The sequence below is a fragment of the Kogia breviceps genome, chromosome 18 (assembly GCF_026419965.1).
Source record: "Kogia breviceps isolate mKogBre1 chromosome 18, mKogBre1 haplotype 1, whole genome shotgun sequence".
NCBI lineage: Eukaryota > Metazoa > Chordata > Mammalia > Artiodactyla > Physeteridae > Kogia > Kogia breviceps.
The window spans coordinates 45187369-45204807 of NC_081327.1; the positions used below are offsets into that span (position 1 = coordinate 45187369).

At 39.3% G+C, this 17439-nt stretch overlaps 1 protein-coding gene across 4 annotated transcripts in view; it reads left to right on the top strand.

The window, feature by feature from the left end:
• Nucleotides 1-17439, top strand: part of LOC131744480 (protein VAC14 homolog) — a 93607-nt gene that overhangs the window by 69397 nt on the left and 6771 nt on the right. For 2 of the 4 annotated variants that reach the window (XM_067019398.1, XM_067019397.1), the window contains exon 5: nucleotides 12147-12195. The exons of the other annotated variants lie outside the window; for them this stretch is intronic. In XM_067019398.1, the coding sequence (XP_066875499.1) occupies nucleotides 12147-12195 (49 nt within the window). The remainder of the gene's footprint in view (nucleotides 1-12146; nucleotides 12196-17439) is intronic. 4 annotated transcript variants of the gene reach the window in all.

The following is a 17439-nucleotide window of genomic DNA, read 5'->3' on the forward strand; positions in this document are numbered from 1 at the left end:
AGGACTGGGGGAAACAGAACTCCACTCTTGGAGGTCACACACAAAGTAGTGTGCGCATCGGGACCCAGGGGAAGGAACAGTGACCCCAGAGGAGACTGAACCAGACCTACCTGCTAGTGTTGGCAGGTCTCCTGCAGATGCGGAGGGTGGCTGCATCTCACCGTGAGGACAGGACACTGGCACCAGAAGTTCTGGGAAGTACTCCTTGGCATGAGCCCTCTGAGAGTCTGCCACTAGCCCCACCAAAGAGCCCGGGTAGGCTCCAATGTTGGGTCACCTCAGGGCAAACAACCAACAGGGAGGGAACCCAGCCACACCCATCAACAGACAAGCAGATAAAGTTTTACTGAGCTCTGCCCACCAAGAGCAACAGCCAGCTCTACCCACCACCAGTCCCTCCCATCAGGGAACTTGCACAAGCCTCTTAGATACACTCACCCACCAGAGGGTAGACAGCAGAAGCAAGAAGAACTACAATCCTGCAGCCTGTGGAACAAAAACCACATTCACAAAAAGATAGACAAGATGAAAAAGCAGAGAGCTATGTACCAGATGAAGGAACAAGATAAAACCCCAGAAAAACAACTAAATGAAGTGGAGATAGCAACCTTCCACAAAAGGAAATCAGAATAATGATAGTGAATATGATCCAGGACCTCAGAAAAAGAATGGAGACAAAGATCAAAAAGATGCAAGAAGTGTTTAACAAATATCTACAAGAATTAAAGAACAAACAAACAGAGATGAACAATACAATAATGAAATGAAAAATACACTAGAAAGTATCAATAGCAGAATAACTGAGGCAGAGAACGGATAAGTGACCTGGAAGACAGGATGGTGGAATTCACTGCTGCAGAACAGAGTAAAGAAAAAAGAATGAAAAGAAATGAAGACAGGGCTTCCCTGGTGGCACAGTGGTTGAGAGTCCGCCTGACGATGCAGGGGACATGGGTTTGTGCCCCGGTCTGGTAGGATCCCACATGCCGCGGAGCGGCTGGGCCCATAAGCCATGGCCGCTGAGCCTGCGCGTCTGGAGCCGGTGCTCCCCAACGGGAGAGGCCACAGCAGTGAGAGGCCCACATAACACACACACACAGAAAAAGAAATGAAGACACCCTAAGAAACCTCTGGGACAACATTAATGCAACAACATTCGCATTATAGGGGTCCCAGAAGAAGAGAGAGAGAAGACACCCAAGAAAATATTTGAAGAGATTATAGTCAAAAACTTCCCTAACATGGGAAAGGAAATAGCCACCCAAGCCCAGGAAGTGCAGAGAGTCCCATACAGGACAAACCCAAGGAGAAACACGATGAGACACATGGTAATCAAATAGGCAAAAATTAAAGACAAAGAAAAATTATCAAAAGCAGCAAGGGAAAATGACAAATAATGTAACAGGGAACTCCCATAAGGTTAACAGTTGATTTCTCAGCAGAAACTCTACAAGCCAGAAGGGCGTGGAATGTTATACTTAAAGTGATGAAAGAGAAAAACGTACAACCAAAATTACTCTACCTGGCAAGGATCTCATTCAGATTTGATGGAGAAATCAAAAGCTTTACAGACAAGCAAAAGCTAAGAGAATTCAGCACCACCAAACCAGCTCTACCACAAATGCTAAAGGAACTTCTCTAAGTGGGAAACACAAGAGAAGAAAAGGGCCTACAAGAACAAACCCATTACAATAAAGAAAAGGGTAATAGGAACGTACATATCGATAATTACCTTAAACATGAATGGATTCAATGCTCCAACCAAAAGACACAGGCTTGCTGAGTGGACACAAAAACAAGACCCATATATATGCTGTCTACAAAAGACCCACTTCAGACCTAGGGACACATACAGACTGAGTGAGGGGATGGAGAAAAGATATTCGATGCAAATGGAAATCGAAAGAAAGCTGGAGTAGCAACACTCATATCAGATAAAACAGACTTTAAAATAAAGAAAGTTATAAGAGATGAGGATGGACACTACATAATGATCAGGGATCAACCCAAGAAGAAGATATAACAATTATAAATATATATGCACCCAACATATGAACACAATACATAAGGCAACTCTAACAGCTATAAAAGAGGAAATAGTCAGTAACACAATAATAGTAGGGGACTTTAACACCTCACTTAGACCAATGGACAGATCATCCAAACAGAAAATTAATAAGGAAACACAGGCTTTCAATGACACAACAGACCAGATAGATTTAATTGATATTTATAGGACATTCCACCCAAAAACAGCAGATTACACTTTCTTCTCAAGTGCGCACGGAGCATTCTCCAGGATAGATCACATCTTGGGTCACAAATCTAGCCTTGGTAAATTTAAGAAAATTGAAATTGTATCAAGCATCTTTTCTGACCACAACAGTATGAGATTACAAATCAATTACAGGGAGAAAACGTAAAAAACACAAACACATGGACGCTAAACAATACACTACTAAATAACCAAGAGATCACTGAAGAAATCAAAGAGGAAATCAAAAAATAACTAGAGACAAATGACAATGAAAACACGACGATCCAAAAGTTATGGGATGCAGCAAAAGCGCTCTAAGGGGGAAGTTTATAGCTATACAAGCCTAACTCAAGAAACAAAAATCTCAAATAAACAATCTAACCTTACACCTAAAGGAACTAGAGAAAGAAGAACAAACAAAACCCAAAGTAAGCAGAAGGAAAGAAATCATAAAGATCAGGGCAGAAATAAATGAAATAAGTACAAAGAAAACAATAGCAAAGATCAATAAAACTAAAAGCTGGTTCTTTGAGAAGATAAATAAAATTGATAAACCATTAGCCAGACTCATCAAGGAATAGAGGGAGAGGACTCAAATCAATAAAATTAGAAATGAAAGAGAAGTTACAACAGACATTACAGAAATACAAAGCATCCTAGGAGACTACTACAAGCAACTCTATGCCAATAAAATGGACAACCTGGAAGAAATGGACAAATTCTTAGAAAGGTATAACCTTCCAAGACTGAACCAGGAAGAAACAGACCAATCACAAGTAATGAAATTGAAACTGTAATTTAAAATCTTCCAACAAATCAAAGTCCAGGACCAGATGGCTTCACAAGTGAATTCTATCAAACATTTACAGAAGAGCTAACACCCATCCCTCTCAAACTCTTCCAAAAAATTGCAGATGAAGGAACACTCCCAAACTCATTCTATGAGGCCACCATCACCCTGATACCAAAACCAGACAAAGACACTACAAAAAAAGAAAATTACAGACCAATATCACTGATGAATATAGACACAAGAATCCTCAACAAAATACTAGCAAACAGGGCTTCCCTGGTGGCACAGTCGTTGAGAGTCTGCCTGCTGATTCAGGGGACACGGGTTCGTGCCCTTGTCCGGGAAGATCCCACATGCCGCGGAGCGGCTGGGCCCGTGAGCCATGGCCACCGAGCCTGCGATCCGCAACAGGAGAGGCCACAACAGTGAGAGGCCCGCATACCGCAAAAAAAAAAATAATAATAACCTAGCAAACAGAATCCAACAACACATGAAAAGGATCATATACCATGATGAAGTGGGATTTATCCCAGGGATGCAGGGATTCATCAATATACGCAAATCAATAAATGTGATACACGACATTAACAAATTGAAGTATTAAAAACCATATGATCATCCCAATAGATGCAGAAAAAGCTTTTGACAAAATTCAACACCCATTTATGATAAAAACTCTCTAGAAAGTGGGCCCAGAGGGAAGCTACCTCAACATAATAAAGGCCATATGTGACAAACCCACAGCAAACATCATTCTCAATGGTGAAAAACTGAAAGCATTTCCTCTAAGATCAGGAACAAGACAAGGATGTCCACTCTTGTCACTATTATTCAACATAGTTTCGGAAGCCCTAGCCACAGCAAACAGAGAAAAAAGAAATAAAAGGAATACAGATTGGAAAAGAAAAAGGAAAACTGTCACTGCAGATGACATGATACTATACATAGAGAATCCTAAAGAGGCCACCAGAAAACTACTAGAGCTAATCAATGAATCTGGTAAACTTGCAGGATACAAAATTAATGCACAGAAATCTCTGGCATTCCTATACACTAATGAAGAAAAATCTGAAAGAGAAATTAAGGAAACACTCCCATTTACCATTGCAACAAAAAGATTAAAATACCTAGGAATAAACCTACCTAGGGAGACAAAAGACCTGTATGCAGAAAACTATAAGACACTGTTGAAAGAAATTAAAGATGATACCAACAGATGGAGAGATATACCATGTTCTTGGATTGGAGGAATCAATATTGTGAAAACAACTATACTACCCAAAGCAATCTACAGATTCAATGCAATCCCTATCAAATTACCAAAGGCATTATTTACAGAATTGCAACAAATCATCTTAAAATTTGTATGGAGACACAGAAGACCCTGAACAGCCAAAGCAGTCTTAAGGGAAAAAAACGGAGCTGGAGGAATCAGACTCCCTGACTTCAGTCTATACTACAAAGCTACAGTAATCAAGACAATACGGGACTGGCACAAAAACATAAACATAGATCAAAGGAACGGGATAGAAAGCCCAGAGATAAACCCACGCACCTGTGGTCAACTAATCTATGACAAAGGAGGCAAGGATTTACAATGGAGAAAAGACAGTCCCTTCAATAAGTGGTGCTAGGAAAACTGAACAGCTACATGTAAAAGAATGAAATTAGAACACTCCCTAACACCATACACAAAAATAAACTCAAAATGGATTAGAGACCTAAATGTAAGACTAGACACTATAAAACTCTTAGAGGAAAACGTAGGAAGAACACTATGACATAAATCACAGCAAGATCTTTTATGATCCACCGCCTAGAGTAACAGAAATAAAAGCAAGAATAAACGGGACCTAATGAAACTTAAAAGCTTTTGCAAAGCAAAGGAAACTACAGACAAGAAGAAAAGACAACCCTCAGAATGGGAGAAAGTATTTGCAAACAAATCAACGGACAATGGATTAATCTCCAAAGTATATAAACAAGTCATGCAACTCAATATTAAAAGAACAAACAACCCAATCAAAAAATGGGCAGAAGACCTAAATAGACATTTCTCTGAACAGGACATACAGATGGCCAAGAAGCACATGAAAAGCTGCTCAACATCACTAATTATTAGAGAAATGCAAATCAAAACTACAATGAGGTATCACCTCACACCAGTTAGAATGGACATCATCAGGAAATCCACAAACAACAAATGCTGGAGAGGGTGTGGAGAAAAGGGAATCCTCTTGCACTGCTGGTGGGAATTTCAATTGATACAACCACTATGGAGAACAATATGGCAATTCCTTAAAAAACTAAAAATAGAATTACCGTATGACCCAGCAATCCCACTACTGGGCATATACCCAGAGAAAACCATAATTCAAAAAGACACCTGCAGGAGGGTGGGAGGGAGGGAGACGCAAGAGGGAAGAGATATGGGAACATATGTATATGTATAACTGATTCACTTTGTTGTAAAGCAGAAACTAACACACCACTGTAAAGCAATTATACTCCAATAAAGATGTTAAAAAAAAAAACAGGGCTTCCCTGGTGGCGCAGTGGTTGAGAGTCCGCCTGCCGATGCAGGGGACACGGGTTCGTGCCCCGGTCTGGGAAGATCCCACATGCCGCGGAGCGGCTGGGCCCGTGAGCCATGGCCGCGGAGCCTGCGTGTCCGGAGCCTGTGCTCTGCAACTGGAGAGGCCACAACAGTGAGGCCCGCATACCACAAAAAAAAAAAAAAAAAAAAAAAAAAACAGACACATGCACCCCAGTGTTCACTGCAGCACTATTTACAACAGCCAGGTCATGGAAGCAACCTAAATGCCCATCAACAGACAAATGGATAAAGAAGATGTGGGAAATATATACAATGGAATATTACTCAGCCATAAAAAGGAATGAAATTGGGTCATTTGTAGAGATGTGGATGAATCTAGAGATTGTCATACTGAGTGAAGTAAGTCAGAAAGAGAAAAACAAATATCATATATTAATGCATATATGTGGAACCTAGAAAAATGGTACAGATGAACCGGTTTGCAGGGCAGAAATTGAGACACAGATGTAGAGAACGTATGGACACCAAGCGAGGAAAGCAGCAGCTGGTGGGGGTGTGATGAATTGGGAGAGGAGAGAGGGATTGACATGTATACACTGATGTGTATAAAATGGATGACTAATAATAAAAGAGGGACACTACTAGATATTAAGTATTACAGACTTAGAGAATTATTATACCTAATTTCAAAACAGTATATGGTAGCAGCATAAGGGATAGCCATATAAATCAGAACAGTGAGTCCAGGAATAGAATAATGCACATTAGGTTGATTGATTTTCAAGAAAGGTGCCAAGGTATTTCAGAACTTCCTTCAGCATTCCTCATAGTGAAGACCTTCAGGCAGAAAATTCTCTAAGTTTTTACTTATCTAAAACATGCTTTATTTGGGGACTTCCCTGGTGTTCCAGTGGTTAAGACTCTACGCTTACGCTGCAGGGGGCACAGGTTCAATCGCTGGTCAGGGAACTAAGATCCCATACACTATGCGGTGCAGCCAAAAACATAAATAAATAAAGTATGCTTTATTTGACCTTCATTCTCAAAAGATATTTTTGCTGAAGAGAGAATGAATGTTTAACAAGGGTTTGATTTTTTTTTTCTCTCAATACTTTAAAGACATCATTCCTTTGGTTTCTGGCCTCTGCTGTTTATGAGAAAAATGAATGCTAATTCATACTATTCTGTTCTATAAGTAATGTGTCATTTTACCCTAGATGCTTTCAATATTTTCTCTTAATCTTGGTTTTCAAACAGTTTGACTGCAATCTCAAGCCTTGCTGTCATTTTCTTTGTATTTGCCCTGCTTTTCATTGCACTCTGTAAATTTATGTCTTTCACATCGTTTAGTAAATTTTCATTGTCTCTTCATATTCTTACTATTGTTTTGCCCCTCTCTTTTCTTCTGGCACTCAAATTAGGTGTATAGTAGATATCTTGATATTGTTCCATGTGTCACTGAGGCTCTGTTCACTTTTTCTTTAATTGGAATATAGTTAATTTACAATGTCATGTTAGTTTCAGGTGTACAGCACAGTGATTCAGATATATATACACATATATATGTACGTATATTATTCTTTTTCATATTCTTTTCCCTTATACAAAATACTGAGTATAGTTCCCATCTGTTCACTTTTGATTAGTCTTTTTTCTGTTGTCTTCATGTTGAATATTTCTATTGGTCTGTTTCAAGTTCACTAACTCTCCTGTTATGTGAATCTGCTGTTAAGCCCATCTACTGATTCACCACTTTTTTAAAAAATAAATTTATTTATTTATCTATCTTTGGCTGAGTTGGGTCTTTGTTACTGAGTACAGGCTTTCTCTAGTTGCCATGAGCAGGGGCTACTCTTCGTTGTGGTGCACGGGCTTCTCATTGTGGTGGCTTCTCTTGTTGCGGAGCACAGGCTCTAGGTGCACAGGCTTCAGTAGTTGTGGCTCGCCGGCTCTAGAGTGCAGGCTCAGTAGTTGTGGTGCACGGGCTTAGCTGCTCCATGGCATGTGGGATCTTCCCAGAGCAGGGGTCGAACCTGTGTCCCCTGCATTGGCAGGCAGGTTCTTAACCACTGTGCCACCAGGGAAGTCCCACACCGCTTCTTAAAAAGTTTCTACTTCTCTGGTGAGATTTCCTTTTTCTTAATTTTATTACAACAAATTTCCCTTTATATTGAGCATACTTATGATGTCTGCCTTAAAATCCTTATGTTCTAGGGACTTCCCTGGCTGTCCAGTGGTTAAGACTCCACGCTTCCACTGCAGGGGGCACAGGTTCAATCCCTGGGCAGGGAACTCAGATCCCACATGCCACACGGCCCAGAAAAAAAAAAAAAAAGGCATAAAAAATCCTTATGTTCTAATTCAACGTCTCAATCGTGTTGAGGTCAGATTCTATTTATTGCCTTTTCTCTTGGACAAAATTCACATTTTCCTATTTCTTTGTATATCTAGATTTTTGACTATATCTTGGACATTCTGAATGATTTGTAGAGATTCTGAATTATTTTGTGGTTCTCTGAAGAATACTGATATTTCTATTGCAACAAGCAGTTAACTCGGCTGAAGTCAAACACCAAACTGTTTTTTCTTTGATGGGCAACAGGTGAAGTATCTGTTCAGCTCTTTTGGATTTACCCGGACTGCCTGAAAACAGTCTCATGCACACCCAGTTCAGGGGTCAGGTGATGATATGGGTGAGTTTATAAACAAAATTTAGAGCTCCCCTTTGTGATTCTGTCATTTCCTTACTCACTTTCCAGATGGTGAGGTCACCCCAAATCCTACTCTTGAAAATCCTATTTAAGTTTTAGCTTGGCCTGCATATTGGAGTAATAAATGTAATACGCATGGGAAATTCATGCAGTGCCATTCCCATTTTCCAAACAGATGCTCCTTCAGTTTCTGCCTGCTTTTGGTTGTTCTCCATTTTATTCAAGTAGTTAAACTTCCATCTTTTTCATAGATTATAATTGTTACCACAGAAGGGTTGTTCAAAAAGGTGATACTACTTCCTTATAAGAATCAATGGTAATTCAATTGGGAGAGGTAAAAATGATACTAGAAGAATTGGATATCCATATGGAAGAAGTGAATCTTAACCCTCCCCTCACACAAAAATTAACACAAAATAGATCAGAGATATAAATACAAAAGCTGAAACTATAAATCCCAGAAAGAAAATCTTTGTGACCTTGAGTTAGACAAAGATTTCTTAGGACACATAATGCATCAATCATGAAATTATAAACAGATAAACTGGACATCATCAAAATTAAAAACTTCTCCTCTAGAAGAGACATCATTAAACAATGAGGGCTTCCCTGGTGGCGCAGTGGTTGAGAGTCCGCCTGCTGATGCAGGGAACACGGGTTCGTGCCCCGGTCCGGGAAGATCCCACGTGCCGCGGAGCGGCTGGGCCCGTGAGCCATGGCCGCTGAGCCTGTGCGTCCGGAGCCTGTGCTCCGCAACGGGAGAGGCCACAACAGTGAGAGGCCCGCGTATCGCAAAAAAAAAAAAAAAAAAAAAAAAAAAAAACAATGAAAATGCAAGTCTCAGACTAGAAGATATTCTGAACATGTATAATTGACCAAGTACTTTTATACTGAATATATAAGGAACTTTTATATCTCCATAAAAAGAAGACAAGCCAGTTCTTAAACTGGCAAAAGATTTGGACTGACACATCCTGAACACTATCTGAATACCCAATGAACACATAAAAACATGGTCAATATCATTAGACACCAGTAAAGTACAAATTAAAACCACAAAGGGATATAAATATCCACTAGAACAGTTAAAATTCAAAAAATTAATAGTTTCAAGTGTTGACAAGGATATGGAGAATTGCAACTCTCATACATTCCTGAAAGGAACATAAAATTATATAAATACTTTGGAAAACAGTTTGACAGTTTCTTATAAAATTGAACAATTACTGTGTGATCCAGCAATTCCACTTCCTAGGTACTTAACCCAAAGATTGCATACAAATGTTCACAGCAGCTTTATTTATAATGGCTTCAAACTGGAAACAACCCAAATGTCAATCAACATACAAATGGATAAACAAATTAGAATATATAGAGAGAAACACTAGGGAATTCCTTGATGGTCCAGTGGTTAGGACTCTGCGCCTTCCACTGCAGGGGGCACAGGTTCCATCCCTGGGTGGGGAACTAATATCCCGCAAGCCACGCGGCACAGCAAAAAAAAAAAAAGAATTTCATTCCATAGAAATACCATAATACTGATACACACTAAAATAGGAGTTAATGTCAAAAACATAATACTAAAGAAAAGAAACCAGATACAAAACAGGACATACTGTATAATTTCATTTATATGACATTAGAGAAAGTCAAAACAAATCTATAAAGTCAAAAAGCACATTCGTGGTTGCCTAGGGTTGGAGGAGAATGGATAGAAAATGACTGAAAATGGGACAAGAGAACTTGCTGGGGTAAAGGGAGAGAAGAGGGAAGAAGCTATGTCTGAGAAGAACTGATCAAGAATTTTACAAAACTGGTAAAATATATCAAGCCATGATTCAACCCTACAAAAGGATAAACAGTATGCATTATAAAAAAATATATACGCCTAGGCACACCATATTAAAACTACTGAAAATCAAAAAGGGAAAATCTTAAATGGAGTCAAAGAGGTAAGTTCCTTTTAAAGGTGAAGAAGTAAGTCTGATAGCTAACTTGCAAGGAAAAACAGTAGAAACCAGAAGACAATGGAATTACACCCTCAAAGGGATGGGAAAACCAAACTATCGATCCATAACTGACAAAACTACCCTTCATCAATGGAGGTGAAATGAAGACTTTTTTCAGATATATGAAAAATTATGAGAATCTCTCAACAAATCCATATTCAAATAAATATTGAAGGGCATTCTTCAGGCAGAAGGAAAATCATCCCACCAATGGAAGCTAGGAGACACAGGAAAGAATGAAAAGTCACAAAAAAAGATAAATCTACAATAACAATAATGTCTTAGGGGATTTTAAATATCTAGAAAATTAAAATATAAAATAATAACAAAATATGAAAACATGAGAGTAAATGTAAGGCATTGATAGATTTGATAAATCAAGAATATAGAACAGACGGGGAAATGAAATTATTTAAAAAAATCAATCCAACAGAAAGCAAAAAAAAAAAATGAGACAATAAGATGGTAAATATCAAATCAACATATTTTTAATTGTTAATATATTAGTAATTGTATTAAATAAAGAAGGGCCAATTGCAGGGATCTGATTTCTAACCACTTGACTCTTCAGGACCCCCAAGACCTCATCTCTTGAGGCTGTATGCCTCTAAAACTCAAGCCTCAGGACTTCCCTGGTGGGACAGTGGTTAAGAATCCACCTGCCAATGCAGGGGACACGGGTTCGAGTCCTGGTCCAGAAAGATCCCACATGCCACGGAGCAACTAAGCCCATGCGCCCACAAGGCACAACTACTGAAGCCTGCACCCCTAGAGCCCGTGCTCCGCAACGAGAAGCCACCGCAATGAGAAGCCTGCGCACCACAACGAAGAGTAGCCCCCGCTTGCCGCAGCTAGAGAAGGCCCGTGCACAGCAACGAAGACCCAATGCAGCCAAAAATAAATAATTAAAAAGAATAAAACTCAAGCCTCTTGATTACTGAGACCTGTATCTCCTTACTCTCAGTATAGCAGTTTGATCAGCCTGCAGGCTTATTGCTCTTTTCTTCCAGCACTTTGTTTCTGGACCCTGGGGACTTTACTTTTATATTATATACATATATATATATATACACACACATATATATATGTTTGTAGGAGAGGGTATTTTAGGTTATCTTTTCCTCCATTATGCAAAAACAAAAAATCTTACCTACACAGTGTTTTTCTTTTAATTTATGTCTCACCAAGCAAGCACAGTAGTCATTTGCATTTTAAAGTATTCTATTGCTAATTGATGTAGGGAACTAGGTAGTGCCTAGCAAAAGTAATGAAGATGAAGAATGCATTAGGAGAGCAGTGACAAATTACCATAGAAACTGAGGTTTAAAACAACAGAAATGTATCCTCTCTCAGTTCTGGAGACTAGAAGTCTGAAGTCAAAGTAGCAGCAGGGCCATGCTCCCTCTGAGGACTTGAGAGAAGACTCCCTCTTTCCCTCTTCTTAGTTTCTAGTGGTTGCCGAAACTCCTTTGTGTTCTTTGGTTTGCAGCGTAATTCCAATCTGTTTCCATCATCACGTGGCCAGAATCTTCCCTCAGTGTGTGTGCTCTCTGTGTCTCTGTATTCAAATCTCCTTCATTCTCTTATAAAGATACCAGACACAGGATCAGGACCTACCCTAATCCAGTATGACCTCATCTTAACTTGGATAAAATCTTCAAAAACCCATTTCCTAATAAAATCATACTCACAAATAACAAGGGTCAAAGACTTAAACATGTTCTGGGGCGGGGGGGACACAATTAAACCCACACCAGAGACTGTCTCTAAATTTAAGAAGCTGTACAGAGTTCTAACAATTTCTATCCATATTCTGCAGGTCTGGGTTTCTGGAAGTCCCTTGGGTCTCCTGTTTGCTTCACTTCTCTGTGAGTAGTGTTTTTTAAATGACCCTAGCACTCTGAACTTACAACTCCTATAAAGCCCTCTCTACACAAGAGGGAGGAGATGTGGGAGCATGTGTGTATGTATAACTGATTTAGTTTGTTGTAGAGGGAAAACTAACACACTATTGTAAAACAATTATACTCCAATAAAGATGTTAAAAAAAAAAAAAAAAAAAAAAAAAAAAAAAAAAAAAAGCCCTCTCTACAAAGATTTCTCTTTCCAGGTAACAGGCTTGATGGTGTAGTTAGAACAAATTCCTATCCTCCTTGAGGACAGGGATCAAATCTTTATAATTCCCTAAAACCAGAATAGGGACTGATACCAACAAACTAGAAACCATTCAAGTTACCCTCCTTTCAGCTGTGTTATCTATTTCTCATGGGACCTCCTGATTAGGTGATTACCTTTTAACTGAGCTCCTCTGCCAGGTAAGAAAGATCTCCTTATGGCTTTTCCTCACGCCCCACATCCTTGTTTTCCTCCGAGACTACTTGATTGACTTCTGAGAGCAGAACCCCTTTACAAAATATGCATTAGTGAAATTGCATTCAGGTCATCCTGCTTTACATTTTTGCTTGATGTAGTATTTCCAAAGGAAACCACAACTTCTTTAAAAGAAGTTATATGATTACGACTTCATGAATGCAAATCAGTCTTCTCCCAACATCCTCTTCTCAATTGGTTGTTATCTATCCTCAGTGGTACATTTGCTATTGTGGGGTTTTTTTTGAGAGTAGTCAGGACTTATTTTATTTTTTTGGCCGTGCATGCTGGATCTTAGGTCCCCGAGCAGGGATTAAACCCGCGTCTCCCTGCACTGGAAGTATGGAGTCTTAACCACTGGACTGCCAGGGAAGTCCCTGTGCTCTTCTGTAAGGAGAAAAATTTTACCTTATTTATTCCTTCCAGGTTCTACCTGCATTTTGTTGTGTCCTTTGTCTTTTCTTATAAAAATTATTTGAAATATTCTAAAAGTAAAAATCAAGGAAAACTAACTCCTATATACCTATCATACAGCTTAAAAAAAAAACACATTGCCAAATATAGCTTAAACACACTATAAATTCTTCCTTAATGACATTCTTCCTCTCTTCCCCTCCTCCACTACAAGTAAGTGCCACTAGTTATGTCCACAACGAATTACTATCTGGAAACTGATGTTTATGATCCCCATGTTCAATTTTATACTTTTAATAAATTATATTGTGTTCTCCAACATATTTTTAAACTTTAATTTGGTATTATACCTGTTAGAGATTACTCTACAATCTTTTTTTTTGCTCAAACTATGATTGTGAAGTTCATCATACTGATACATATTTCACTCATTATTTTAATACCTTCTTCACTTTTTCATTCTGAGAGTATGCAACCATTTCTATACTCATTCTTCTACTGATGGACATTTAGTTTCCATGTATTTGCAATTATAAACAATGGTGTTTGAATAACCCATAAATGGATCACAACTAGTAGTTTTTTCCCTTTCTTTGACCAGCTTTGAGATATAATTCACATACCATAAAATTTGCCTTTTAAACTGCACAGTTCAGTAGTTTTTCAGAATATTCACAACCTATGCAGCCATCACAAGTATCTAATTCCAAATATTTTCATCCTCTCCCCCAAAATCCCATGTACTCCAAAAAAAAAAAAAAACCCATACCCACTCCCCATTCTCCCCTGTCCCAGTGCCTGGCAACCACTAATTTACATTCTGTCTCTATGGATTGCCTATTCTGGATATTTTATGTAAACACTCATACAGTATTGTGGCCTTTTGTGACTGGCTTCTTTCACTAAGCATACGTCTTCAAGGTCCATCCATGTTCTAGCATGTACATTAATTTGATTGTAGTGATGATTTAATGGGTGTATCCATATGCCAAAACATATTAAACTATGATTTAATTATATGTAATTTGCTGTAGTTAATTATAACACAATAAAGCTGTCCAAATAGGCAAAAGATTTTGTCCAAAAAATAGGCAAAAGATTTTAATAATGCTCCACCAAAGAAGATATACATATAGAAAATAAATACATGAAAGATGCTCTACATCATTGGTCCTCAGAGAAATGCAATTAAAACTACAATGAGGGAATTCCCCTGTGGTCCACTGGTTAAGAATCCGCCTTCCGGGCTTCCCTGGTGGCGTAGTGGTTGGAAGTCCGCCTGCTGATGCAGGGGACACGGGTTCGTGCCCCGGTCCGGGGGGATCCCACGTGCCGCGGAGCGGCTGGGCCCGTGAGCCATGGCCGCTGAGCCTGTGCGTCCGGAGCCTGCGCTCCGCAATGGGAGAGGCCACAGCAGTGAGAGGCCCGCGTATCACAAAAAAATTTAAAAAAAAAAAAAAAAAAAAAAAAAAAGAATCCGCCTTCCAATGCAGGGGACGTGGGTTCAATCCCTGGTTGGGGAACTAAGATCCCACATGCCGGGGGGCAACTAAGCCTGCGTGCCGCAACTAGAAAAGCCCTTGTGCCACAACAGAGACCCAGCAGAGCCAAAATTTTTTAAAAAATTTTTAACTACAGTAAAACATCAATACACACTGATAGAATGGAATGGAATGGAATAGTTAAATTTAAACTACTAACATCATCAAGAGCTGATGTCAATGTAGAATAACTAGAACTGTCATGTGCTGCGGATAGGAAAACAAATGGAATAGCCACTTTGGAAAAAAAGTTTGGCAGTATTTTAGTATGTTAAACATACACTTATCATATGACCTAGTAGTTTCATTCCTAGGTAGTCACCCAGCAAAAATAAAGATCTACGACCTGTAGGCAAATGGTTACAGCAGCTTTACTGCTAATAGCCAAAGCCTGGAAACAACCCAAATGTCCATTAACTGGCTAATGGATAAACAGATTATGGTACATATGTATAATGGAGTACTACTCACACATAAAAAGGAATAAACTACTGATACATGCAACAACGTGGATGAATCTTAAATGCATTATGCTAAGTTAAAGAAGCCAGATGTAAAAGGCATACAGAATTCCATTAACATGATGTTCTCAAAATGCAAACCTATAGTGGCAGATATCAGATCAGCAATTGCTAGAGGATAGGTATGGGGTCTGAGAATTGATAAAGGAGCATGAGAGAACTTTATAAACTTACAGAAATACTCTATATCTTGATTATGGTGGCAGTTTACAACTGTTTACATTTATCAAAACTCTAAGGACTATATTCCTAAAAAGAGTGAATTTTACCATATGTAAATTAAGCCTCAATAAAACCAACTTTTTAAAAAAACCAGCAGCCAGGGAAAAAAATAAAAGACATTACATACAGGAGAACAAAGATAAGAATGACTCCAAATATCTAACTAAAAACCTCCTCTCTCCCTGGATCAACAGATTGTTGACTTGCTAGGAGCTGGAAGGGAAGGTGAGGGCTGGGTTTGGTGGTCTCAGAGTCATGCAGTTTCCAAAACAGAAAAGTCTCCAAGATCCTGATCTTCAGACCCTTTGAGCCACCGACCCCGCTGATAGTTCTGGACCCTTTGCCAGAGAAGTGCACATGTACACAAAGTTTTGTACTCAAGTTCCTCTCTCCTCCACTTCCCTACCCTCCAGTTCATCCCTGGATCTCTGCTTCCTGGGCTGAGGGTTTAGACTCATTAAAGGCAGTCCATTCACTCACATCAATTCTGTGACCCACAGGTCGTTGTCACAGTATCTTAGCTCTGGAAGGTTATCAGAAATCATCTTGGTTTACCCCTTCATCTTAAGGAGAAACTTATGTTCTAGACAGGAAAAAAACTGCCTGAGGTCACACAGGGATTTACTATTTTTTTGGCACAAAATGTGGTTCCTTGGGCTTCCCTGGTGGCGCAGTGGTTGAGAGTCCGCCTGCCGATGCAGGAGACGCGGGTTCATGCCCCGGTCCGGGAAGATCCCACATGCCGCAGAGCGGCTGGGCCCATGAGCCATGGCCACTGAGCCTGCGTGTCCAGAGCCTGTGCGTCACAACGGGAGAGGCCACAACAGTGAGAGGCCCGTGTACCAAAAAAACAAAACAACAAAAAAAGTGGTTCCTTTAAGATTAATTTTGCAGGTACATTCTCGCACATTTTCTTTTGGGTGCACACAAATGCCCTCATGTGCTTCTCCCATGTGTTCTGTTTCTTTGTCTGTCTTGTCCTACTCATCTCCTACGTTTCCCTGTCCAAAACTGATGGTCATTTTGGGTCCAGTTATCAGGCCCCTCCTTCTATGGTCACATGCCGCTACTCCCACCCTTCTCAAAAAAACTTAACCTTAAGCCCCAAGTGAGGTTGAGGTCAGAGCTGACTCTAAAGAAGAGTAGAGTAGTGGGGATTGATGCTTTGGAAGATGTGGAAGAAGAGACAAGATTCCAAACATCTGGGCAAGGAACTGGATGTGACAGAGGTAAGGAAGGGAAGGGCCAAGTCGGCCATAATACAAGACATGAGTCACACCTTTAAAAAATATATTAATTAAAAACATTTTCAAGTTAAAAAAACACAGAATTCATTACCAACAAGCCATACCGTAAGCAATGTGAAAGGAAGTTTTTCATACTGAAAAAAAAACTGATGAAAACTTGAATCTACAAGAAGAAATAAAGTGCCAGAAATGGTAAGTTAAAGGCAAATAAAATTTACTCTCATTTTTTAAATTTCATTAAAACCTCCTCACAAATAAAGTGCCAGGTCTAGATGGGTGCATTGGTGTTTTCTATCAAATATTTAACAAAAAAATACCAATCCTATACAAAATCTTTCAAGAAATAGAGACGAATACAACACATCTCAGATCATTTAAAGAAGTCAGACATTGTCCTAATTCTAAAACCAGACAATCACAAGAAAGCAAAACCAAGATCAATCTCCCTATGAACACTCTAAACAATCTTAATTAAAAGATATGAAAACAGGGACTTCCCTGGTGGTCCAGTGGTTAAGACGCTGCGCTTCCACTGCAGGGGGCGTGGGTTTGAACTAAGATCCCACATGCCCCATGGCCAAAAATAAAATAAAAAATAAAACACATGAGAAAAATCAGGATACACTATGTTCATGGATGCAAAGACTGAATATTGTAAAGATGACAACTCTTCCCAAATTAACGTGTATATTCAAAGCAATTCCTATTGAAACCCCAAAAAGATTTCTCATGGTATTTAATAAACTGATCATAAAAGTTAGTATCAAGGGGAATTCCCTGATGGCGCAGTGGTTAAG